The sequence below is a fragment of the Prionailurus bengalensis genome, chromosome E3 (assembly GCF_016509475.1).
Source record: "Prionailurus bengalensis isolate Pbe53 chromosome E3, Fcat_Pben_1.1_paternal_pri, whole genome shotgun sequence".
Taxonomy (NCBI): domain Eukaryota; kingdom Metazoa; phylum Chordata; class Mammalia; order Carnivora; family Felidae; genus Prionailurus; species Prionailurus bengalensis.
Window position 1 is genome coordinate 19,700,806 of NC_057357.1, and position 24,943 is coordinate 19,725,748.

Genomic DNA, 24,943 nt, shown 5'->3' on the forward strand with positions numbered 1-24,943 from the left:
CTGTAAGAGATAAATAAATCAAAATATCATCAGCAGATAAGTGCGCACCATCTGCTGCCCTGTCAGTTGAACTGGCAGAGGCCTCTGGAGAATTCCAAGGAAGCGCTTGCCAAGACTCCGCTGCCACAGCCCGGAGAGCGAGAGAGAAGCTTCGCGCAGGATCTGCCGGCATTTTTCTTTATCCTCTGATTCCGGAGCTGAATTCCTTGAATCCAGCCAGCGAAGGTGTGTGAACTTTTGCCCTTGCCCAACGGTGAAAATGATTTCTCATCGGCCGCGGTTGCCGGGACCAGCTCTTCTCAGCCCTCCTCGCCAGCGGAAGGCGCCGACCGTAGAGGAAACTGCGCACGCGTCTCCAAGAGGCCGGGCTCCACGGAGTCTGGGTCTCAGAACCAAACTCAGCACCAGCCACGTTTGGGTCCTGTTGGCTGGGCACCCGGGGACGCGCTCACTTCCCGGTGGCCGCTGATTTCTCCTACCGCACGTGGGGTCCTCTTTGGAGGGCCTCTGGGAACCTCCCGTGCGGAAGGGTGGAGTTTTCTAGAAGCTGCTTTTTCGGCTAAGAGGTGGTCAGGGCGCCTGGGTGGCGCAGTCGGTTGAGCGTCCGACTTCGGCCAGGTCACGAGCTCGCGGTCCGGGAGTTCGAGCCCCGCGTCGGGCTCTGGGCTGATGGCTCGGAGCCTGGAGCCTGTTTCCGATTCTGTGTCTCCCTCTCTCTCTCCCCCTCCCCCTCCCCCGTCCATGCTCTGTCTCTCTCTGTCCCAAAATAAATAAAAAACGTTGGAAAAAAAAAAAAAAGAGATGGTCGTGGCCAAATGGGGAGGCTCTGCCGAGCCGCCTCAGTGTGAATCCTGGCTCCACCGCTGGCTGTGTGAACTTAGACGAGATACTCAGGCTTCCCGGGCCTCAGTTTCTTCATCAGCGAAGCGGGGATGGTAGTTTGTACAGAACTCTGGGCCTGGCCCAGAGCCCGTGCACGGTTTATGTCAGCAGATACTTGCTGGCCGGCTTTGGGAGGCCAGTGTGACTGCCCCTCTCTCGCCGGTCCCTCACCATGTCACCCAGGCTGATGCCTCTCCCTGCCCCGCGCTCCACAGAAACCTCAGCACACCATCTGGTGGGGTATGGAATTAAGTCACGATCCTCAGACCCAGGAACCGGGGACCCAGCCAAGGACGCTGGTCTCCCCAAACGCCCATCTCACTTGCTGCCCGTTTTCCGCTGCCTGCCGGACCTGGACTCCTGCGTGTTCGTGCCAAGGGCAGCCTGGCCGACCCTCAGTGCCCCACGTACCTTCTGCCAGCCTCGGGCACCTGCTTCTGGCCGCGTCCCTGGATTCCGCCTGTGCCCTGCCAGCTTTCCTCCACCTGCTCAGGGTGAGGTTGCACCATCACAGCCCCCCCGCTCCTGGCTCGGGAAGGCTTCCCGGGTCTCCTTGGGAAGAAGCGCAGTGTGTCTCCCACCGGCGATCCAGGGAGGGAATCAAAACTCAAAAATAGCTCTCATTTACAGAGCCAAGCACAGGCCAGGCGTTTCGTGCACTCTCCTGTTTGGTTTTGCTTTTTGTTTTTGCAAGCCTAGAAGGCAGCTGCCTGATGGCTTCCATCCGGCAGGTGAGGAAGTTTAAGTCGCTCTCTGCGGTCACACGGCTAAGGAGAGGCAGAGGAGGGATTTGAACTCATGTCTCCCGAGCCCAGATACCTCCACTGGCCTGAAGAGCACCCCTTTGCAAGGAGGGAGGCCTGCAATCCGCGATGAATAACAGTGGGGGTGTGGATGGCTGCACACGAAGCTGGTCTTTCCCCGTTACCTCGTTTGGCCCTCAGACAACCCCGTGAGGTGGGAACGATCATCCTTTACCGGCAACCACCCCCCCCCCCAAAATAAATAAATAAAATCTATCATTCCCCCGCAGACCCACAGCAGGCAGATGGCAGGGCTGGGATTTGAACTCAGGTCTGTGTGAAGTCAGAGCCCAGGCTTTTTCGCCCTGCCGGCCTCCACCGTCACACGCCAGCTTCTCTCCCAAGTAGACAGGACCCAGAGGAGGGACCTCGGGTTGGATTCCTGGCAGCAGGTGCGAGTCGTGAGCCAGAGCGGAGGCAGCTGTGACCTGGCCGGTTGCGTACGGGGTGGATTCCTGGAAGCATCGTTTCTGCTGGGGACGTGTGCCAGGTGCTCTGGTTGGTGTGAGAGCGACGTGCCCGCTGACCTGTCTTTAGCTCAGCCGGGTCTCTGCAGGCACTGGGTCAGAGGCAGTCAGCAGTGAGGGCAGGTCAGGGCCTCTTGGGTTTTACGTCTTGTTCCCACGCTGCAGAAAGCCACCAGCCCCACAAGGTGATGTCACAGAGTCTAGGAAGGAACGACCTTTCCTGTGTCTTTTCTGAGCAAGGGAGCAAACCCTTCAAAAAGCCATTTAGACACAACTTCTGGGATTTGTTTCAAGATAACCCCGTGCGGGGGCCGGGGGGGGGGGCGGTGGGGCGCTGCCACAGGCATAGAGAGACAAGACTGGCCGTGGAGTGACAGTTTCCAAGCTGCCGGGGGGCCATGGAGCTCCTTGCGCTAATCTCTCTGCTTTTGTAAAAGTTGGGACTTTCCCCCATAATGAAATAGTTAAAAAGGACATTTCAGAGACACTGTTGATTTGCCTGAGCGCGAAAATCTCGTCTGGCTGTGGAATGTTCTGTTCTGGACAAGTCCGTCCCTTGCGTGGTGGAAAGAGCTTTGGAAAGACACACACCTGAGCCCCGATCTTGATTCTGATGCTTCCTGGCTGTGTAACCGTGGGTAGGTTGCTTTTCTTCATCTGTAAAGTGGGGTGGGTACTGACCTCGTCCAGTTGTGATGCGTGGCAAGTTCTTAGCGTGGTGCTTACTCTGGGCTCTCCTGGATCTTGGGCAACATGACACGCCCTAGCTTCCACCTGCTGGTGGGGAGATCTGCCATTTACAGCCCCAGAAGGGACCGAACCAGAGGGGGCCCCTGCTGTGCCCGGGGTAGAGTGAGACGATATAACGGGAGACACTGTGATCAAATGCTGGAAATTCAGAGCAGGGAGACATGTCCTTGGGATGGGGCAGGTGGTCGGTGGGCAAGGCAGGCTTCTTGGCTGGGGTGTAGGGTGGGCATTGAGCTGGATCCCCAAGGCTGGGGGATGGCTCAGACATGGAGAAATGGAAGGAGACAAGATGTTGAGACGGAGAGGTGGGAAAAGGGAAGGATGTAAATCGGAGCCCTAGGGCACAAAGCAGCAGAAGAGGAGGACAGGGGACAGGAAGTGTGACAAGGTCACGTCCAAGTGACCCTCAGGTGTCCACGCCTCCTGCATCATGGTGCGTGTGATGCTGGGTATGGCTGCGCAACGGGGCCTCTTCCCTCGATAGTGAAGACGCCTCCTTTCTGTTTGCCTCTTCCGTCTTCGCTTGGCCCCGAGACACTCCAGCGCTCAGTTCCCAGTCTCACCTTTGCCCACCTGTAGGATTCTGCAGACTGGAATCCCCCACTTGGGGTAATTCTTGCTAAAGGCAGCTTACGAAGTGCTTTTCATTTATTCGTGTATCCACAGTCGTATCTGGAGCACCTGTTACTGTCCCGGGCTTTGGGGACACAGCCCGTGAGTGAGACGTGGTCACAGGAGCTTCGGATTGTTGCAGAGCGTTGTCTGAGCGTTATTCAGAAGAGCTAGGGAATGCCCTTCTTTGGTGCAGGGATTTTGAATGGCTGATGTATACGCTTTAGTATAAGAACAGGAGACCCACAAGGGTGGGGGTTTATCTGTCGGTTCACTGCTGTGCCCCCAGTGCCTAGGACAGTGCCTGGCACGTAGGCGCCCAGTAATTGTTGGTTGAATACAATTGCGTGAATACAGAGCACTGCTATTGGGAATCCAAGAGAAGAATGTTTTTAGGGCTCAAAACTAATTCAGACACCTCCCTAAATCACTGCTTGATGTGATTTGGATTCCTAAGATTCAGAGAGAGAGAGAGAGAGAGAGTTAAGGAAGGGGGAGATGGAGAGAGTATTTTGCATTAATGCGTTCTTTCAAGGCTTGGAGCCTCCAGCCTGGTCCAGAATATGGTCAAGCCCACCGTCCACATGTATCTGCCCCTGAGTAGCACCCACAGCAGAAAAGTCCATCATACATCCCGTAGAGAACACAGACAGTAAACAAATGCATCCACAAGATCATTTCAGATAGTGATTGTGGTGATCGTAGACGTCTGTCCTCTGACCCCTCTGTGCCGGGGGAGACTGCCCTGTGCGGACGGAATGGCCGGGACCCCCGCGCCCTCTGGGTTCTCCGTGGTTCTGGCCAGTGGGAGGTGCCGGTAGGAAATCCGAGGGTAGAAGGAGAGAAAGCTTGGGGTGTGTCCCCCTCTCTCCTGCCTCGCTCTCTCCCTGTTGAAGTTTTGACTGTGGCTTTGCTCCTCTAAAGCGTGGCTCTCAGAACGCAGCTCCCAGGGGACACCTGGCTGGCTCAGATGGTTGGGCGTCCGACTTTGGCTCAGGTCATGATCTCACAGTTCGTGAGTTCAAGCCCCGCCTTGGGCTCTGTGCTGACAGCTCGGGGCCTGGAGCCTGCTTCCGATTCTGTGTCTCCCTCTCTCTCTGCCCCTCCGCCGCTTGCGCTCTGTCTCTCAAAAATACATAAACGTTAAAAAACATTTTAATTAAAAAAAAAAAACAAACAACCGCGGTTCCTAGACCAGCAGCATCAGCAGCGCCTGGGAACTTGTTAGAAATGCAGATTCTCGGGCCCCTGCCCAGATGTTTGCTTCAGGGTGGCTGGGCTCCTAGTGCCAACTCCTCCTGGGCGGCTTCCTCTTCCGCAAGCTCCTTTTCCTTGCCTGCCCCTCTGAGCGGGGAAGTGAGGGCTCTCCCCAGTTCTAGCCCCTCACCCCATCCACATTTCTGCGAACAGTCCCTTCCCTCAGCTGTCTTCAGTGAGCCTTCCAGGGAGCCGTCTGTTTCCTGCCAGAGCCCCGACTTGGTCCAGATGGCCAGGAGGTCACTTCTGACGGGGCACACCTTCTCCAGGTTACCCACCGGCTTGCCTCAGTCACTGCCAGCCGTGGAGATCTCATGAGTTGGCCACCCTTGCGCTGGGGCTGGGTACCAAGTCTCACCTGTTGGCCGCCTGCCTCAGGGCAAGGTGTAGCGATGAGGACACCACACAGGATGTTCCCTCTGGAGGCTGTGGTGGGTATGAACACACGTTCTTGCTTCGTACAAGCAGGGACTCTCCCATGACTGTCTTTCACTAGCCTAACGGGACTGAGCTTTTCCAGGGAGAGATTCAGACCCCACATAAACTGAGACTCCCCGCCAGCCCCTGGGGCATGGGAAGTTTTCAGAACTTTTGGGAGAAACTTCTAGTTTCTTCCTGCCCCTCTTCTCCCCACGGCCGATGGTTTCCTGGCCCCATGGGGGCTGTGGGATCCTCACTGGGGTGCAGATTTGGGTTAATCCTGTGACCCCGGACCTTGATTGATGTTCAGCTCTCCCAGATTGGTTTCCTGGAAGGTCCTGACATCTCCTTGGGGGGCCATGGACGTTCTTCAGCACGTGGGTGCCCCCAATACTTTCCCCCTGCACAAATTCCTCCTTTCTGTCCCCTCTGTGAACTGGGGCAGCATTACCCTCCAGGTGGGCCTGTGGGAGCACAGTGGGTCTTCAGGGAACTCTCCTTCCTGGGGAGGAGAAACTCTCTTTCACCTTCTCGATTCTTAGTAGCTCACCGTGCACCAAAGGGAATAGAATGGGAGGCAGTCGTTGGAGAAAGGGCTCTTCAAGGAGCAAGGAGGAGGCAGTTACCAGACAATGCCCATGAACTTGGGGGAAACAACGGACAATGCAGGGCCACACCCCGGACACGGAGTCATAGGGGAACCTGTACAGCCCTGCGGCTGCCACTTGGCAGTGTGGACTCCTGCCCACTGAACCACCTGGTGGGTGGCACCAACCCTTTCGGATCCACCCTGTTACAGGCACTATAGACACAGTAGCTTTGGTGGTTTCCACTCTTTATTAGTCAGGAAACCGAGGCAGCAGAAGGTTGATGTTGAGTCACACAGTAAGTAAGTGATGGAGCCAGGCTGAACCCAGGCTGGTCTGGCTCTCGAGCCCCTGCTCTGAGCCCCACTCCTCGCCTCTGCCCGCCACGATGGTGTCTGTGCATCCGTCTGGTCTCCTCTCCGTTAGACTGCAGAGGCCATGCCCCATGTGAGCTACGTGATGATGAAGGTCATGATGACAGCCACCGTTTCCTAAGCACCCACTCTGTTCTAGGCATCGTGTCTGACCTCTGTGCCCCTGTCAAGTCTTTACAACAGCCTTATAGGCGCTGCACCCATTAGACAGTCAAGGAAATCAAGGCCCAGAAAGACTGGGGACTCGTGTGGCGGGAAACCTCAGGGCCAGGATGTGAACCCAGCTCTGCTGATTCCAGAACCCAGACTCTTGGCCATTCTGCTATCCTGCCCTATCCCAAGCTGTTGCTCGAAGGAGCATCCGTTGCGATAGCACGGGCCGTCACTAAGATGGCTGACTATGGTTCTTCTAATGTTGAGAATAGATTTTGTTTTAATTGGAGTGTAAGTTTCAGCCGAGCTACATGTTGGAATCACCCAGGGAACTTTTAAAACCCCACTGAAGTTTAGGTCGCACACTGGTCAATTAAACCAGGGTCTCCGTGAGTGGGACTTGGGCTTCCCAGGGCTGAGAACCACTTAAATTGGATTACCTCTAGGATCCTTCCCAGCTTTCTTGTTCCACAGTTCACAGAAGATACACTGCCATCAGGTGGCAGTAACATGCCACAGCTCCGTGATCTAATTGACAAGCCTCAGTCTGAAGAGATGAAGTGTACTTATCTTTAGTTTTATACCCCAATTAAATCCCTTAGTTAAACGTATCAACTTACTGATAATTGGCAAAGATGTGTTAAAAGCTACTTCTAACAGCTTTAAGGCGATATGGTACAGTTTGATATCTTTCTCACAAATGGTTGGCTAATTTTTATCATGGAGACCAAGGGTTTGGAGAAAAAACTTCCTTCCGTGTTTGGATTTCAGTTATTAGACTTGTTGACCATTGAAAGATCCAGTCTTCCTTATGTCATTACTATGATTTTTCCTTAACCTTCAGCATTGCCCTGCACAGGCAGTGTGGGCCAAGTTTGGCCATCTCTGCTCAAACATCTTCTGTTCAGTATTGTCCACGTAAGCAGAAATGGAAGTGTGAGAGCCATTGTATTTGGCCTCTGGTGGATTTTCCTGGTCTGCACTCGGGTATGTTCTCAGGGGATTCCTTTCAGGATCTGATGGCTCTGCACAGTGGGAATGGCTAGCTGCAGTAGGGAATTCTGACAGACTGAGTTGGACTAGAGAGCTAGAAAGACTTGAGGGCATGGAGTTTGGAGTCTACCTGGTCCTGAGCAAATCACTGGTGTGGTCCTGAGCAAATCACTGAAAACCCAGAGCCTTGGTTTGCTTGGGGGCACTCTCAGGGTCACATCATTGCAGGTTATTCCAACAAGCTTTGTCTCAGCTTGACAAAGATTATGAAAAACCTACAGCAAACACCATGCTTACTGGGACAAGAGTGAATGCTTTCCCCCTAAGATCAGGAACAAGACAAGGACGTTTGCTTCTGCCACTTCTTTTCAACATTACGCTGGAGGTTTTAGCCAGAGCAGTTAGGCAAGAAAAAGAAATAAAAGACATTGAGATGGGAAAAGACGAAGTCAAACTATTTGTATTTGTGGATGGCATGATCTTGTACAGAGTAAATCCTAAGAATCCACTAAAAACCATTAGAATTTATAAACATATTCGGCAAGATTGCAAGGTACAAGGTCGATACACAGAAATTAATCTTATTTTTATACGCTAGAAGGGAACAATCTGAAAGTGAAATTAAGAAAACAATTCCGTGTACAATAGCACCAAAAAGAATAAAATTCTTAGGAATAAATCTAACAAAAGAAGTGCAAAACTTATGTGCAACAAACTACAGCACATTATGGAAAGAAATGAAAGGAGATCTAAATAAATGGAAAGGCATCCCATTTTCATGGACTGGAAGACTTAATATTATTAAGGTGGCAATATTCCCCAAACTGATCTACAGATTCAGTGCAACCCATGTTAAAGTTTCAACCGGCTCTTTTCTCAGAAATTGACAAGTTGATTCTAAAATTCACATGGAAATGCAAGAGGTTCAGAATAGCCAAAATCATCTTAAAAATGAAAAGCAAAGTTGGAGGGCTCACTCCATTTCAAAACTTACTAGAAAGCTACAGTAACCAAAAACAGTGTGGTACCAGGAAGAAGGGTAGACATATAGATCGATGGAATAGAATTGAGAGAATAAAATAAAGCCTTCCATTCATAGCCAGTTAATTTTTGACAAGAGTGTCGAGACAGTCCAATGGGGAAAGAATAGCCTTTCAAATGGGGCCGGGACAATAGGACGTCCACATAGAAAAGAATGGAGTCAGACACCTTTGTATACCGTACGCATAAGTCAATGTCCAATAGATGACCTCAAGGTAATGGTTAAAGGGATACAACTCTTGGAAGAGAGAAGAAGAGTAAACCTTCATGGTGTTGGGCTAGGCAAAGCCTTCTGAGCTATGACACAAAAGCACAAGCAACAAAAGATATATTGGACTTCATCAACATCAAAAGGCACCGTCGAGAAAGTAGAAAGATTGTTTGCTGAGTGGGACCAAATGTTTGCAGTCAGATATCTGACGAGGTACTTGTATGTGGAATATATAAAGAACTCTTACAACTCAATAAAATGACAAAATAATCCAGTTGAAATGGGCAAAGGATCTGAATAAACATTTCTCCGAAGATGAAATGAAAATGGCCAATAGGCACGTGGAAAGATGCTCAACATCACTAGTTCTTAGGGACGTGCAAATCAAAACCACAAGGAGATACTACTTTCCACCTGCAAGGATGCCTATAATAATAATAATAATAATAATAAAAATGACACAATAACAAGTGTTGACGAAGATGTGGAGAAATTGGAACATTGCTCGTACATTGCTAGTAGGACTGTAAAATGTTGCTCCTCCTTTGGAAAACAGTCTAGTGGTTCCCCAAAAGGTTAAACATAGAGTTACCAGGATTTCCACCCCTACGTATATACCTAAGAGAAACGAAAACTTGCCCACACAAAATCTTGTCCATCAATGTTCATCCATAGCCAAAAAGTGGACACAAACCCAAAGCCCGATAACCAATGAGTGGATAAATATGATGTGTTGTAGCCACACCGTGGAATATTATTCAACCACAAAAAAGGAACAAAGTAGCGATACACGCTACAACGTGGATGAACTTTGAAGACATCACGCGTTGAAAACAGTGAAGGAAGCCAGATACAAAAGGCCACATATTGTATGATTCCATTTATGTGAAATGTCCAGAAGAGGCAAATCTGTAGAGAAGGAAAATACATCAGTGGTTGCCCCGTGCCGGGAGGATTGGGGGAAAGAGGGATTGCTTGGTAATAGGCAATGGCGTTTTTGGGGGGGGTGATGAATATGTCCTAAAGTTGATTGTGGTGATGGTCACACAATCTTGCGAATATAGTAGGAATACACTAAAAACCTTTATTTTTTATTTATTAAATTTTTAAAAATGTTTATTTACTTTTGAGAGAGGGAGACAGAGGCATGAGCAGGGGAGGGGCAGAGAGAGAGGGAGACACAGAATCCGAAGCAGGCTTCAGGCTCCGAGCTCTCAGCATAGAGCCCGACATGGGGCTTGAACTCACGAGCCATGAGATCATGACCTGAGCGGAAGTCGGAGGTTTAACCGACTGAGCCACCCAGGCGCCCCTAAAAACCTTTAAACTGTTACTTTAAACTGGTGAACTGGGGTGCCTGGGTGGCTCAGTCGGTTAAGCAGCCAACTCTTGGTTTTGGCTCAGGTCACCATCTGGCGGCCCATGAGTTCGAGCCCCGCATCGGGCTCTGTGCTCACATTACAGAGCCTGCTTGGGATTCTCTCTCTCTCTCTCTCTCTCTCTCTCTCTCTCTCTCTCTCCTTACTTGCATGCCCTCACTCTCTCTCTCTCAAAAAAAAAAAAAATCAGAAGAGAAAGATAAACTTCTAGGTGACGAAAAATTTTAACATTTAATGTTAATGTATTTGTCTTTAACCGATGCAATTGCAAAAATACAATTTTTAATTTAATTTAATTTCTTTATGTAGGAAGGAGCCCAACAGGCCAAAATGCCTGGGACCCACAAGGTCTGAACGTGGCCCTGGGTGGCATCAGTGTGCATTTGACCACTAAAGGCTTCTCTCTCCAGATTTTGAGAAAACCATAGAACATTAAAGAAAGCGTGAAACAATTCATTCAGATCTGTCCGTTCTGGCTTGCCACTGTTCTCTCTCTCTTTTTTTTTTTACCCTCACTTGCAGTTGTTGGCTGTCAACAAACATCTCTTTCCATGGGTTCTAATCTTGGTACCTCTGGCTCGCTATGTGGCCCCGCTTGTTCTCTCTGTGGCCCCGAGTCTTAGTGTCTTCATCTGTGAAGGGAAGCGGGGCCCCAGAGCCTGAGGGAGGAAACAGGCAGGACAGAACCACAAGAGTGCTGTCCAGCCACCTGTGGCCTCATGAATCTTTGGAAGGGGTGACGTCAATAAGACAGGAATCCACTCCTTAGCTTGGCACTCAAGACCCTTTGTGATCTGGCCCCCGCCTTCCTTCTCAGCCTCACGTGCCAGCACACCCTTTATTTATATGGAGCTGGGAGGACGTTCAGGATCCCACAGGGGCTTCCAGGGACCTTCTTAGAGAAGAATTCATAAGCATCAAGCAGACACATGAGTTGAGAACGCCGGAAGCTTCCAGATCTTTTTTGCCCTCCAACCCACGTCCGTTCCATTTGGACACAAAAATCTGTATCCTTAAAATCTGTATCCAGTAAAATCCTTAAACCAGGGGTTACAAGCAGACCCTAAAGGTCAGCCAATCCAGTGCCCCCGGGGCCGGCTGGGTGGCCTCAGTGAGGCAGGGACGGGCAGGGACTGTGGCCGACTCCAAGGCTCGTCCGCTGTCTGAAGGGGGCGGCATCCGGCCCGTGTGATTGTGGCTGTGTGCCCTGGGGGCCCAGCACGGCCGGGGTTTCTGAGTCTTCATCTGGGCTCGCAAGGCAACATTTTCCCTATGCTGGGATCCTGTGTGGGCCGCACGAAATGTGTCTGTGGGTGGGGGTCCAGCCTGCGCCACCTTTGTGACCAAGAAGCTGGAGGCTGGGCCGTGTGTCCTCAGTGGTCAGCACAGTGCCCAGCATCGAGGAGGCCCCGGAAGAGACTGAAAATTTGCGGTTTCTTATAGGCATAAGGTTTGGGTGTAAGGCTCTCGCTCATTTGTTCATCCATTGGTTTGTTCATCCATTCATATATTCCTTCAGCAAATATTTAGTTTATAATGTGCTCACTATGTACCAGACGCTGTTTTAGGTGATAGGGGCCTATCAGGAAGAGAGATGGGCAGACAGGGGAGGGAACCTCTGGAATATTGAATAGATTAGCTAGGAAAGGCCTCCCTGAGCAGGTAACATGTGGGGAAAGTGGTAAAAAAGAGGAAAAGTAAACCATTTCAGCTCTCTGAGGGAAAAATGCTCCACGTAGAAGTGGCAGCCTGTGCAAAGGCCCTGAGGCGGGGAGGGGGGGTTCCCGGCACATTTCAAGATCAGCAAGGAGGCCGATGTGGCTGGAGTGGGGTGAGTGAGGGGGAAGCTCGTAGGAGACGAGGTCGGGGAGGTGATGGGGGGACAGATCGCACAGGGCCTGGTTGGCCGCACTGAGGACTTGGGTTCTGACCCTGAGTGAATTGGGAACCACGGGAGGCTTCTGAACGAAGGGACATGATCCGTCTGTGTGAATAAGGGCAGAAACAGAGAGACCCAAGCAAGGGCTGTTGCCACAGCCCAAAGGCTGTGGGCGATGGTGGCTGGAGCAGCGGAGGGGGTGAGAAGTGGTCGGATTCTAGATATACCTCCAAGCCAGAGCCACAGACCAGATGTGGAGATGTGAGAGCAAGAGAGAAGTCAAGGTTGACGCTGCGGTTTTGGCCCGAGCACGTGGGAGGCCGGGGTTGCCGTTTCCTGAGCGGGGGGCGGGGGTGCACGAGGATGTGGGGCGCACCCTCGTGGCGCTGACGACTTGTGGGCCATCCGTCCAAGAGTCACATGCAAGAGGTAGAACTGTCGGGTGACCGGATGTCCCACAGGGGAAGGCCAAGGTGCCGTGAGAGCTTAGAACAGGGAAAGCGTGTCCCCGGCCGGGGGGACGGCACGTGTGGAGGCCTCGTGGTGGAGGGAGCCTGAGGAGTGTCGGGGGCCGAGTTCAGGGGTCCCCATGAAGGAACTTGGGCTTCATTCTTCAGGAAGTCATCAGAGGGTTTTGAGCGGGAGAGAGACCGGGGGGGGGGGGGGGGGGGGGGAGAGTGTGTGTGTGTGTGTGTGTGTGTACGTGTGTGTGAGATGTGATCAGAACTGTGTGGCTCCAAAGCATCCCTCTGGCGACAGCAGTGTGGAGGCCCAGGGAGCCCCGTGAGGGGTTGCCCTCATCCTGGTGGGTCTGGATGGGGTTGAGGCCATGGAGGGGGACTGAGGGCTCGGAGCAGGTGCCAGCGACTGGGCTGGATGGGTTGGATCAGGAGGTGAGAGCGGAGGAGGCGGCCTCCCCGGGGCTGTTCAGCTGAGTTGGCAGCAAACATTCCTTGGGGACACTGACTTTCCGGGAATAAAGGTTAGAGACGCTCGGGTGCCACGCCCACTTGGCGACAGGGCTCAGGGAAGGGGAGAGGCGAAAGCCTGAAGCCCTCGCTGCCTCTCACATTCTGAAAACCCTTCTTTTCTTTTCGAAGGTGAAACATGTCGCAGCTTCATTGACCTGGCCCCAGCATCGGAGAAGGGTAAGTGTGGCCCCCGCTCAGGTCTCAGGTGTGTGAGCCAAGCGCCCTGCAGAGACGCTTCCTGCCCAGGTGGCTTTCCAAAGCCCCATGAGAGCTTTTCTTGCCGCGCTCATGGGCGACGGCTCCCCAGGGGAGCCTGAATCCTGCAGCTCTGAGTTTCTTAAGCTGTTGGGACGGGGACAGAAGCAGGTGGGGGATCATCCTGTCCCCACCCCCCGCCACCGCCGCACCACTCCCCTCCGCAAGCGGGGTGGCCCTGAGAGTCATTACGCTTCCATCCTTCCAGGGCACAGCAGGACTTCGGGAGGTAGGACGGGTGTGCAGAAGTTGGGGTCAGGCTAGACCAGTGTTGGGGGCACTGCCTTGAGGGCAGGATGTGACCTCGGGGGCAGGAAGCCAGATGCCCTGTGTCTGTCATCTCAACAGGCGTGGGGAGGCCCCAGTCACTGTGCAGAGATGACTCCCTGGTGTGTGGGGCCCATGAACAGAGATTCTGCCCCCCGGTGATGCTCCGGTAGGATGGTCAGGGGCCGGCCATCCTGTGGGGTGAGCACAGCAGTCAGGATTAAGTTTAGCCACAGGAACGGTGATCCACAGTAGCTGGCTTTAAAGGACAAATGTGCCTTGCTTTTATAAAAGTTTGGAAGTAGGCAATCCAGGGAGGCTCTGCCCCACGAAGCTCTCAGGATCCGGAACCTTGCTGCCCCTCTCCATCATCTCTGTGCCTTTGTCCTCATGGTCTCAGATGGCGGCTGGTGCTCCAGTGGTCACACCTGCCTTCTGGGAAGCCACTTAGAAGGGCGCAAAGGAGGAAGGGCAAAGCTTGCTGTCAATTCCAAGGTTTCTAGAAGCTGCCCGCAGCACCTGCTCATGTGTCCTTGGCCAGAACATGATCCCAGGGCCAGACTCAGCTGCAAAGGAAGCTGGGAAATGAGATCGCTATCCCGGCAACCATGTGCTCAGCGAAGTCAGGGGTTTTGTTATTATGGAAGAGCAGGAGAATGGATGCTGGAGGGTTCGCTGCCGAAGGGACGTAGGGGTGCGGCCGCCTCCCCGCCTGCCCACCCCTGCCCAAGGAGGACGGCTGCCAGGAGAGGAGACGTGTGCAGGTGTCTTCAGACAGCCTAGAGATGAGGAGAGGGCTCTGGTTCTGGGAGTCAGGGTGGGGAAACTGAGGCAGAAGTCCAGTGCTAGAAACTGTCCCAACAAGGGGGATCTCGGTGTGCCTGTCCGGGGCTTGTGGCCACTCGTGCCTCTTGCTGGTGGGGCTGGTGGCCCTGCAGCGTCCGGAGGTTCGGGGACTGGAGGGTCCGTCTCTGACCCATCCCTGCTGATGGCAGAGAGGGAGTGGGTGAGGGGGACCTATGTCACGGAGGCTGCTAATGTTCCTGTCTCACAGACACTGTCCCCTTGAAGACCTTCAACCAAGTGGCAGCTCATGAGACAGGGACCCTCAGGCCCAGGAAGAGGCCCAGACGCCCCCGCCGAGCAGCCTTTTGGCAGGGGGCACTTCCTCCTCCGTTTCCTCCTTGGCTTTCCCAGCGACTGTGCCCTATGTGGCCGCTACTCGTGGCCACCCCTGAAGTTCTGAGCTGAGCAACCGGGCCCCAGCTTCTAAACCGAGTTCAGGAGGGGCACCTGGGTGGTTCAGCCGGTTAAGCCTCCAATTCTTGGTTTCGGCTCAGGTCATAATCTCTCCATTGGAGGGATCGAACCCCACGTCGGGCTCTGCGCTGACACCACGGACCCTGTCATGCTGTCTCTCTTTCTCCCTCTCTCTCTGCCCCCCCTCCCCGCTTGTGCTCTGCCTCTCTTTCAAAGTAAGTAAACTTAACCAAGAAAAGTTGAAACTGAGGTCCAGAAGCGCCAGGAATACTACTGGGTAATACGGAGCGGACGTTCACCGAGCGGTTCCTCCGCACCAGGTGCTTCCCAGGCGTTAACCAAGAAGCCTCCCCCCAACCTTGGGGGGCGCTGACAGACTCGCCCCACTTGACGGGTGAGGAATCGGAGCCTTAGAGGCATGAAGCCGCCTACGTCTCGCATCTCGCGTGGGGCAGAGCCCACGCTTCGGCCCCCCCTGGGCTGTGGCATCTTGCGAGCCCGGCCCCGGGGGCGGCCCTCGAGAACGCCCAGCCAGTGATCCCCCGAGGCCTGGGAGCTCCGGGCTCAACTGTGCTCCGCATCTGGCTTCCGGGAAGCGCGGCCCGTGTGCGCGCACGTAAGCGTGCGTGTGCGTGTCGGGTTGAGGGCGAGTGTACACGTGTGCGATCAGGTGCTCCCGTGAGTATTGCACACGTGTGTCTCCTGTGTGGACACGCACGCGCGCCGGTGGCTGAGCGTGTGAGTGTGAAAGGGCATGAGCTTGTGTGTCCAAGTGTGTGTGCACGCGTGGGCACGTGTGGAGTGCATATACGCTTGTGTCCATGTGAGCATGTGCATATGTGTGTCTAAGTGTGAGCATACACGGGTATGTGTGTGCACGTGAGTGTCCATGTGAGCATGTGCATATGTGTGTCTAAGCGTGAGCATGCGTGAGTGTGCACGCATGAGCATGTGTGGAGCGCATACACATGTGTGTCCATGTGAGCATGTGCATATGCGTGTCCAAGTGTGAACATACACATGTGTGCACGTGTCAGCATGTGAGTATATACATGTGTGTGTGAACACATATACATATGTGTCCAAGTGGGAACATGCACGGATGTGTGTGTGCACGTGTGAGTGTCCATGTGAGCATGTGCATATGTGTGTCTAAGTGTGAGCATACACGGGTATGTGTGTGCACGTGAGTGTCCATGTGAGCATGTGCATATGTGTCTAAGCGTGAGCATGCGTGTGTGCACGTGTGAGCATGTGTGAAGTGTGTACACCTGTGTGTCCATATAAGCATGTGCATATGTGTGTGCAAGTGTGAACATGCATGTGTGTGCACATGTGAACGTGTGTGTGGGAGCATGCACGGATGTGTGTGTGCACGTGTGAGTGTCCATGTGAGCATGTACATATGTGTGTCTAAGCGTGAGCATGCATGAGTGTGTGCCCGTGTGAGCATGTGTGGAGTGTGTACACATATGTGTCCATGGAAGCATGTGCATATGTGTGTCCAAGTGTGAACGTGCATGTGTGTGCATGTGTGTGCATGTGTGAGTACATACATGTGTGTGTAAACACACACATGTGTCCAGGTGGGAGCATGCACGGGTGTGTGTGTGTGCACGTGTGAGTGTCCATGTGAGCATGTGCATATGTGTGTCCAGTTGCGAGCATGCATGGGAGTGTATGTATGTGCACGCGTGAGCATGTGTGGAGTGTGTACACATGTGTGTCCATGTGAGCATGTGCATGTGTGTCCAAGTGTGAACATGCACGGGTGTGTGTGCACGGGTGAGCGTGCGGAGTGTGTGTCCATGTGAGAATATGCATATATGTACTCGAGTGTGAGCATGCACAAGTGTGGGTGTGCACGTGTGAGCATGTGTGAGTACATACATATATGTGTCCATGTGAGCATGTGCATATACATGTCCAAGTGGGAGCATGCACGGGTGTGTGTGTCCACGTGTGAGTGTGTGTGGAGTGCATACACATGTGTGTGTCCAGGTGAGCACGTGTGTCCAAGTGTGAACATGCGTGCGTGTGTGTGCGCACGCGTGAGCGGCCATGTGACCATGTGCATAGGTGTGTCCCAAGTGTGAGCATGCACGTGTGTGTGCATGTGTGCGCGTGTGCGTGGAGTGCGTACACGTGTGAGCGTCCATGTGAGCGTGTGCATACGTGTGACCCAAGTGCCAGCGCACATGGGGGTGTGTGCACGTGTGAGCACGTGTGGAGGGTGCGTGTCCACGTGTGAGCACGCACGTGCGTGCGTGTGCCTGTGTGAGCATTGTGGAGCGGGTACGCGTGCGTGCGTGTCCGTGTCCAGCGGTGGGCGGGTCGTTCACGCCTCCTCCTGGAAGCAGTCGACCTTTGTTCCTGCTTCTTTTACGAGGACCGAGGGCCCCGGGGAGATTGTGTCTTTGTGTTTTCCCGGCCTCGTGATTTTCCCTTCAGGGCTTGGCGGCCACGTCAAGGACCTTCTGGCGGCGCATATAAAAATGTTTATAAGGAGGCTGAGTGGGCTGGCTTTGCCGCCAAGCTGCAGAACGATTTTCGCGCCCTCCCGGCCTCTCAGGTGTGTCAGCTGTCCCCTCAGATCGGCGGGGTTTGTCGCACAGCTGCTGTGGCCTCTCCCCGAGCCCCCCCCCCCCGCCCCCCGGCCTGCCGCCCCCCCCCCCCGCCCCCGGCCTGCCGCCCCCCCCCCCCCCCCCCCCCCCCCCCCCCCGCCCAGGCCTGCGGGAACGTGACGCTCACGGGTCCGTCCCTGTGCCCGCCTCCCACGGTGACTGTCCGTGTCACGGATGAGGTCCCCGAGCTGCGGAGACGGAGCGCTGGGTCGGGGCCACGCGGGGAGTCCGGGGCGGGTGTTGGAGCCCGGGTGTGTTCTCGCCCCAAAGCGCACGCGTCTCCTGGCTCCTCGTCCCCGCGCCCGCCCCCTCTGGGACTTCCCTTCTGGTCTGCCGGATACGGTAATGACCGCGACGCTCACCCGGACTGGCTTTTACCGCCACGTGCCAGGCAGTGTTCTGAGAACGTTACACGCGGACACTCGTTCTAGTCCTCATGGAGGCATAGAGAGTGAATCGACTCGCCCAAGGTCATACAGCTAGGACGCTGGGTTTGAACCTGAGCCCTTTGGCTCTTAAATACGCCAGGCCTTCCAAGACTCTGCGAGCGAGTGAGTGAATGTGTGTGTGTGTGTGTGTGTGTGTGTGGTCAAGGCTCGGTGTGTGTATGCGTGAGCAGGTACTGCTGTGAGAGCGTGTGCACGGGTGTCTCACGGGTGTGCTTCCATGCTGGTGGGTGAGCGCGTGTGAGGATGGGGGTATGTAAATGTGTGCACAGGTGAGACTGTGCACGTGCGTAGAGCCATGGGGTGTGTTCGTGTGTGAGCATGCATGGATGTGTGTGCACGTGTGTGTGTGTGTGTGCGCGGATGTGTGTGCATGTGCACAGACGCATGGGTGTGTGTGCACGTGTGCATGTGCGTAGATGCACGGTGTGTGGGCATGTGTGAGCGTGCATGGATGTGCGTAGCTGCACAGCATGTGTTTATGTGTGAGCGTGCATGGATGTGTGTGCGCACGTGTGTGCAGGTGCATAGATGCATGGTGTGTGAGCGTGCATGGATGCGTGTGCACATGTGCATCGATGCATGGATGTTGTGTGCACGTGTGCATAGATGCACAGTGTGTGTCCATGTGTGAATGTGCACGCATGCGTGGATATGTGTGTATATGCGCAGGGATGCATACATGTTTGCATGCATGTGTGAACGTGGGTGTGTACTGGGTAATACTCCTCGCTCCTCCTGCACCAAGACCTCTGAGCCAAGTTCAGGGTGTCCTCAGACTAGGTCTCCCCTTCTTTTCTTGACCTCCTTCCGCCTGGCAAACCATAGTCACACTTTCCAGGCCCTTCACGAATGGCACCCCCTCTTTGCCATTTTCTCCAGTACCCTCTGGTCCCTTGCTTCCCGACCCTGTCCCCTGGAAAATTATTTGTCTGTCATCAGTATTTTTAGCATGACGTGCATTTTTCTCAGTTTGTGCCTGACCATTTTAGTTTTGTGCTTCACATGGGAAATATCTTTTTGTTTTATACTAGCCTAAGCCACATCCATTTTTCATCTGGATTCCTGCCACAGTCTCTTAACTGCTTACCTCCTTCCATGTTTGCCCCCTGATTCACTTGTGCCAGAATGATTTTTTTTTAAACTTTTTTTTTTCAACGTTTATTTATTTTTGGGACAGAGAGAGACAGAGCATGAACGGGGGAGGGGCAGAGAGAGAGGGAGACACAGAATCGGAAACAGGCTCCAGGCTCTGAGCCATCAGCCCAGAGCCCGACGCGGGGCTCGAACTCACGGACCGCGAGATCGTGACCTGGCTGAAGTCAGACGCTTAACCGACTGCGCCACCCAGGCGCCCCCAGAATGATTTTTTTAACGCGTAAGTCAGCTCATGCAAATCCCTGTTTAAAACCCACCCTTGGCTTCTGTCACACTCAGAGAAAAAGCACACGTTCTCATCACAGCCTGTAAGGTGTGTGGGGTCTGGCCCCGTACCTCTGGAGCTCGTCTCCTGCGCTCTCCCCTCCCCTGCCGTCACCACATTCCAGCACCCCCGGATCCTTACTGTTCCTTGAGTCAGCCAAACTAGTGTGTGCCTCAGGACCTTTGCACTTGTCATTCCCTGCTCCCAGAACCCTGTTCGCTCAGCTCTCTGCACAGCTGGTAACTCCTCGTCATTCAGGGTTCGGTTTGAATGTCCCAGCTTCAGGGAAGCCTTTGCATCACTTATTACTGCCTGCAGTGTATTCAGTGCTCGCCTGATTAACACGGTCAGCCCCGCAAGGGCAGGGATTTTGTCTCCTTTGTGACTCATTGCGTCCCCACTGCCCAGGAGGGAAGCCTGGCGCTGACAGGTACTTCACAACACCTGTTGAATGAATGAAAAATCAGCATTGATTTTAACAGTATATACTCTTGGTATGAAAATTATAATAATTCTTTTTAAAAAAAGTTTCAAGGTTTATTTATTTTTATGTTTATCTTTGAGAAAGAGAGAGAGGAAGAGAGAGACAGAGAGAGAGGGAGAGAGAGCAGGGGAGGGACAGAGAGAGAGGGAGACACAGAATCCAAAGCAGGTTCCAGGCTCCAAGGTATCAGCACAGAGCTGGACGTGGGGCTCGAACTCAGAAACCATGAAATCATGCCACATCCACCATCGTGCTGGGTAGCAAGCCGCCCTGGAGCGCAGGGGCATTCGGCATTTACTTTTTGCTCCCGTGGTTGGGGGTTATCTTGGTTCCCGGATGTGGTCTGGGCTCACGTCTGTTCCACGTGTGTTCCTTCTGGGGGCCGGGTAGAGGGGACAGAAACGCAAGGTGCCTAACCGCACAAAAACATTTCGAGTTTTGCTGGCATCGTATCTGCCAACATCCCATTGGCTAAAGCAAGTCACACGGCCACTGCCAACATCAGCGAGGCAAGAAATACACTACCCACATGGGGACCTCCGGGCCTGACCCCAGCCTCGGGGATGGTTGTGTTGGAATTGGCTCAGCCGGATTTCTGGGCGTGTGTGTGTGTGTGTGTGTGTGTGTGAGACTCATTGATTTGCAGGTCAAAGCCTCCCCCGGTCGTTGTCACCCCAAAGCGACCTATGTATTTCTCCAAAAGGGACCCACATGTTCGGGTGGGTTTCCTTGCCGGGTGCCAACTGAACAGCCTCTGCCTGCCAGTCATTTGCACACACGCCCTTCCATGTGACAAACATTTCCTGAGCACCCACTACGTGGCAAGCTCTAGGCTAAGCTCTGGCGGTGTAGACACGAATGAGGCAAAAAAGTCTCTGCCCTACGGGTGGGGAGAGGGCTAAAAATGGTTAGCAGACTTCGGGGAGGGGCTCGGACAGAGGCTAAAGAATCCACCCTCCACTGGAAAAGGCAGGCGGAATGATGTTCTGAGAGTCCGGGAAGATGTTGGGGTTCTCCTCCCTTTAGCTTATTAACGGTATTCCCCGGTAAGGATTGGTCCCAAGTCACCTGTCACGGTGTCATGTGGGGAATGCCCCCGGTTCCTACACCCCAGTTGGCAGCTGTCCCTCACAGGTCGATGGGCTGTCACTGCGAATGAATGAAGGAACACACGGAGCCTCCCGTGACCCATAGTGGCCTTCAAGCCTGCACCCTTCAGCTCCTATCTGCTCTTCCTCGGTCCCCATCAGCACACACAGTGGAGCACAATTCGGCAAGGGGAGTGGACAGTCTACACCGTGGGTTTGCGCAGAAGAAGCCAGAGTCGAGAGAATACCTCCTACGACGATGCCACTTAGGTAAAACTGGAAAACGGGCACGATGAGTCTAGACTGTGGGAAGTCAGGACAGCGGTTGCCCTCGACGCCTGAATGGGGGACGTGCGGAGGGCCCCGGCGGCTGGCGGTGTTCCGATTCTCGGTCTGAGTGCTAGTTACACGGATGTGTTTGGTTTACGAGAAGTCATCAAGCCGTGTCGTTGCGATAGATGCGCTTTTTCCGTCTGTATGTGATGCTTCAAGAAAACGTCAGTTTCCCACACTGAATTCTAAATTATCCTTCCGAAGTGAAAAATCCCACCGTATCAGGGTTCTGCTTGAACCCTTTCCCTGGCTCCCAAACTTAAATATCCCAGGATGTTTCAACATGGGGTCCGTGGCCCTTTGTGGTCTGGTCTGCCTTTCTTACTCCACTTCCTACCGTCTCTGACATGGACCCTGGGCTCCAGCCCTGTCTTTCCACTTGCATCCATTGCCCTCGAGCTCTCCGCCATCTGTCAGGCCTCTGTGCCTTTGCATATGCTGTTCCCTCCGTTTGGTCTGTGGACCTCGGAAAACTTCTATTTATCCTTCAAAACCTAGCTTAGACATGACATTTCCTGCCAAGCCACCCCTGAGCCCAGAGATACCCACGGTGACTGGTCCCAAGAACACCCGTCATTCTGCATTGAGATCATCTCCATCAGACTGGACACTCCCAGAGGACAGGCACTGGGTCTTGTCCTTCTGACGGCCCCCATGCCCCAGCCAGAAGGGGTTGGCACACAGCGAGAGTTTAGCACATGTTTGTCGAACGAAGGACGGTAGGGAGGTCCATGTTACAGACCCTGGGTGACCCGTTTGGGTTCGGAAACTTGGATCCTGACTCAAGAGTCTGTGGTCTCCCCTGACCCCCCTGGGCTGAGCTGCCCAGTCGTCCCTGCTCGCGTTTCCCAGCGAGCTGGGATTTCTGGCAGCCACCAGCCGGCAGTTTTTTGGTGAAACATTCTCCAAGGCTTGTAGGTTTCATTTGTTTCATATTTCAGGGACGTGTAACAATGTGGTGGCTCCACGGCCACAATCCTGAGTCTTGCCTGAGTCATTTCTCCCTTCAGTTTCTATAATAGTCTCTTGTTGGTTCCCCGAACCTCTCTGTTCTGCGTCTGAAATCGATTTACAATTCTGCTGCTCACTTAATTTATTTAGTGCATTTCATTGATTTATGTCATAGAACTGAAACGTGCATAGATCAGAACACGCTGGGCAGGGAAGGAAGGGGACAAACCAACAGTCACAGCTGCCCGGGATCTGACATCGGCGCTTCGCGCAGGTCAGCCTGCTGGCTGCAGCCCCAGCACGCCGGGTGGCCGGCGCATCCCGGGCCTGTGCGTTAATCCCGGGTGATCTTTTCGCTCTGTCTGCCTAGGGAGCTCTCTGTCAACCGTCACGAGCCAGCCCAAAGGTCCCGCCTCTGCAGAGTCCTCCCCTGCCCCCAGAGTGCCTCAATTACTTCTGCTCCCTGCTTCCAAATTCCCGGGTACCTATCTGTGGCCCCGGGGCCTGGCAAAAGGAGAGGTCGGATGCTTTCATCCCATGACGCGGAGACTTCGGGACACAAAGAGACAGGGGACCAGCCCCGATGGTTGACACGTCCATTGTTCCCTCTCACCTGCCATTCCCAGACAATATTGAGATCATTCTTGCAGCCCTTTGGCTGAGGTGGGGACTCATCAATCATCTGAATGGCCCTGGTCATCTGTGGAGCCAGCAGAGCCCTGGAATCCTAAAGGGAGAGGTTCTCTCCTGGCCGTTCTCGATAAACTCGTAACACAGGCCGCCTCACCGGGTGCCGTTCTCGGAGGCAGGGCAGGCCGCACCCTTGTGTTCGGGGACGGGCCACGTTGACCTTGTCCCCCTTGCCGCAGGCCGGTGGTCGGTATCCTCCGGTGCCAGGCTGTGTGCCAGGATCTCGGGCAGTGAGGGGGGGGGTCACCCGCAGCCCCTGCTGTTGTGGAGCCTTCTAGTGGGGGACCGACGAGGAGGAGACTCACATCTGCGGACCCGGGGGCCCAGAGGGCTGTGGAAGGGGCTCATGACAGTCTGGGTAGGCCGTGTGGGAGGGGTGCCAAGCAGGGAGGGTCCCGAAGGACGAACGACTGGTGCATAAGGGGCCCCAGGGGCTGTCATTCCTGGAACAAGAGTCCCATGAGGCAGATGCACAACCCACGGTTACTGGAGGGATGAAAGGAAGAAGGAAGGTGGAGCCCAGAGAGGTTAAATGCCTTGCTCGAGGTCACACAGCACATTTAGGTTAGAGTCAGGCTCCCCCCCCCACCCCCCCAGGCTTCTGAGGTCTTTTCAGCAGCAGCAGCCTGCCCACCCTGCCACCCCACCCACCCATTCTCATCCATCCCGTCCCTCCCACCACCCGCCGGTGTCATTTTCTCCAGCCCCACAAACGGTCCTCTCGCCTCCCTCGTTCTCAAGTGGCGGATCTGTCACTTTCTGTCCTGAAATTCTGGATTCCTCTAATTACGCGCTCTTATTAAAGGTGATTGCATCCCGACGGCTGGTGGAGGACTGCTTCTGGAGATCACAACATCGAGTAATTGCTTTCTTGCTCTTATTCCAATTATTCAAGATTATCTTTCTAGGTAATTGGGTGTCTGGGTAGTCTTGCCTGCTCACTCTCTCGGAGAGCGTCGTATTAACCCCAAACGGTGACCAGCTTTCGTGTTTCGTAATTGGAAACAGTTTCTCCATGGTGAGAAGACCCTCTTAAGTGTAAACAGTGGTAATTTAAATTTCTAAATGGCTCCGTGTCTTATCATACTTTGGTGTGAGAAATTAGCCTGGACGCTTCAATCCAGCCTTTTGCCTGTCTGAGCAGAGATTTTCAGCGGGGGGGGAAGGGGGGGGCGGGGCGGGAAAGGGGATACGGTTTGCTGAGCTGCACGGGACCTGCAGAATTTGAAGGATGCTGGCTCCTTTCCAGAACCCAGAAAAGTCTTTCCATGGGCTGGTTCTTCCTGGACCCCTCCTCGGAATGGAATTTGCAACAAGGCCCTTCGATTTAGCCCGGGTCTTGCGTCCGCAAAGCGTTTTTTTCACTTTAGACCCACGATGATTCCTTCAAGTGAGGTTAGACATACAGCTACAAATCAGGTTCACCACGTTCAGTTGTGCAGGTTACTCACTGTGCGAGTCTAGGAGTCACGGTTCGTACCGGAGTCTACGCGAATGGCGTGGGGTTGGGCAGTACACATCCCGTACGGTTGTACGTAGGGGCCAGGGATACATAGGCCAGGTTAAAGGAAAACATTGAACATACAATTTATACCTACACCTCAACACTGAACCACTCTGCCTAGTATGAGCTGGGGATTTGTGACTCTGTTTTGTCGTGTTTCCTTGTTTTCATCGATATTACTTCATTGGTATAATTTAGGCACAGTGAATTGCATAGGTTTAAAAAAAAATTTTTTTTAACATTTATTTATTTTTGAGATAGAGAGAGACAGAGCATGAACAGGGGAGGGGCAGAGAGAGAGGGAGACACAGAATCTGAAACAGGCTCCAGGCTCTGAGCCGTCAGCACAGAGCCCGACGCGGGGCTCGAACTCACAGACCGCGAGATCATGACCTGAGCCGAAGTCGGACGCTTAACCGACCGAGCCACCCAGGCACCCCGAATTGCATAGGTTTTAAATGTACAGTTCAGTGAGTTTCAGGAAGTGCACACACGCATGTAGCTCATACCCCTGTCCAGATAAAGACCCATGGCCGTGGGGCGCCTGGATGGCTCAGTTGAGTGAGCGTCAGACTCCTGGTTTCAGCTCAGGTCATGATCTCACGGTTTGTGAGTTCGAGCCCAGCTTCGGGCTCCGTGCTAACAGCGTGGAGCCTGCTTGGGATTCTCTCTCCCTCTCTCTATGCCGTTCCCCTGTTTGCTCTCTACCTCTCTCTCTCAACAATAAATAAATAAATGAACGTTAAAAAAAAAAAAAACATGGCCAGCTTCATGGGCATGCGACCCATATAGTCACATAAGGTCCCACGCATAGAAGGGCTTTACATTTGGTTTAATGC

At 53.7% G+C, this 24,943-nt stretch overlaps 1 protein-coding gene across 1 annotated transcript in view; it reads left to right on the top strand.

The window, feature by feature from the left end:
- GSG1L (GSG1 like) overlaps positions 1-24,943 on the top strand; it is a 206,502-nt gene that overhangs the window by 58,675 nt on the left and 122,884 nt on the right. The window contains exon 2 of the mRNA XM_043560241.1: positions 12,909-12,956. Within this exon, the coding sequence (XP_043416176.1) occupies positions 12,909-12,956 (48 nt within the window). The remainder of the gene's footprint in view (positions 1-12,908; positions 12,957-24,943) is intronic.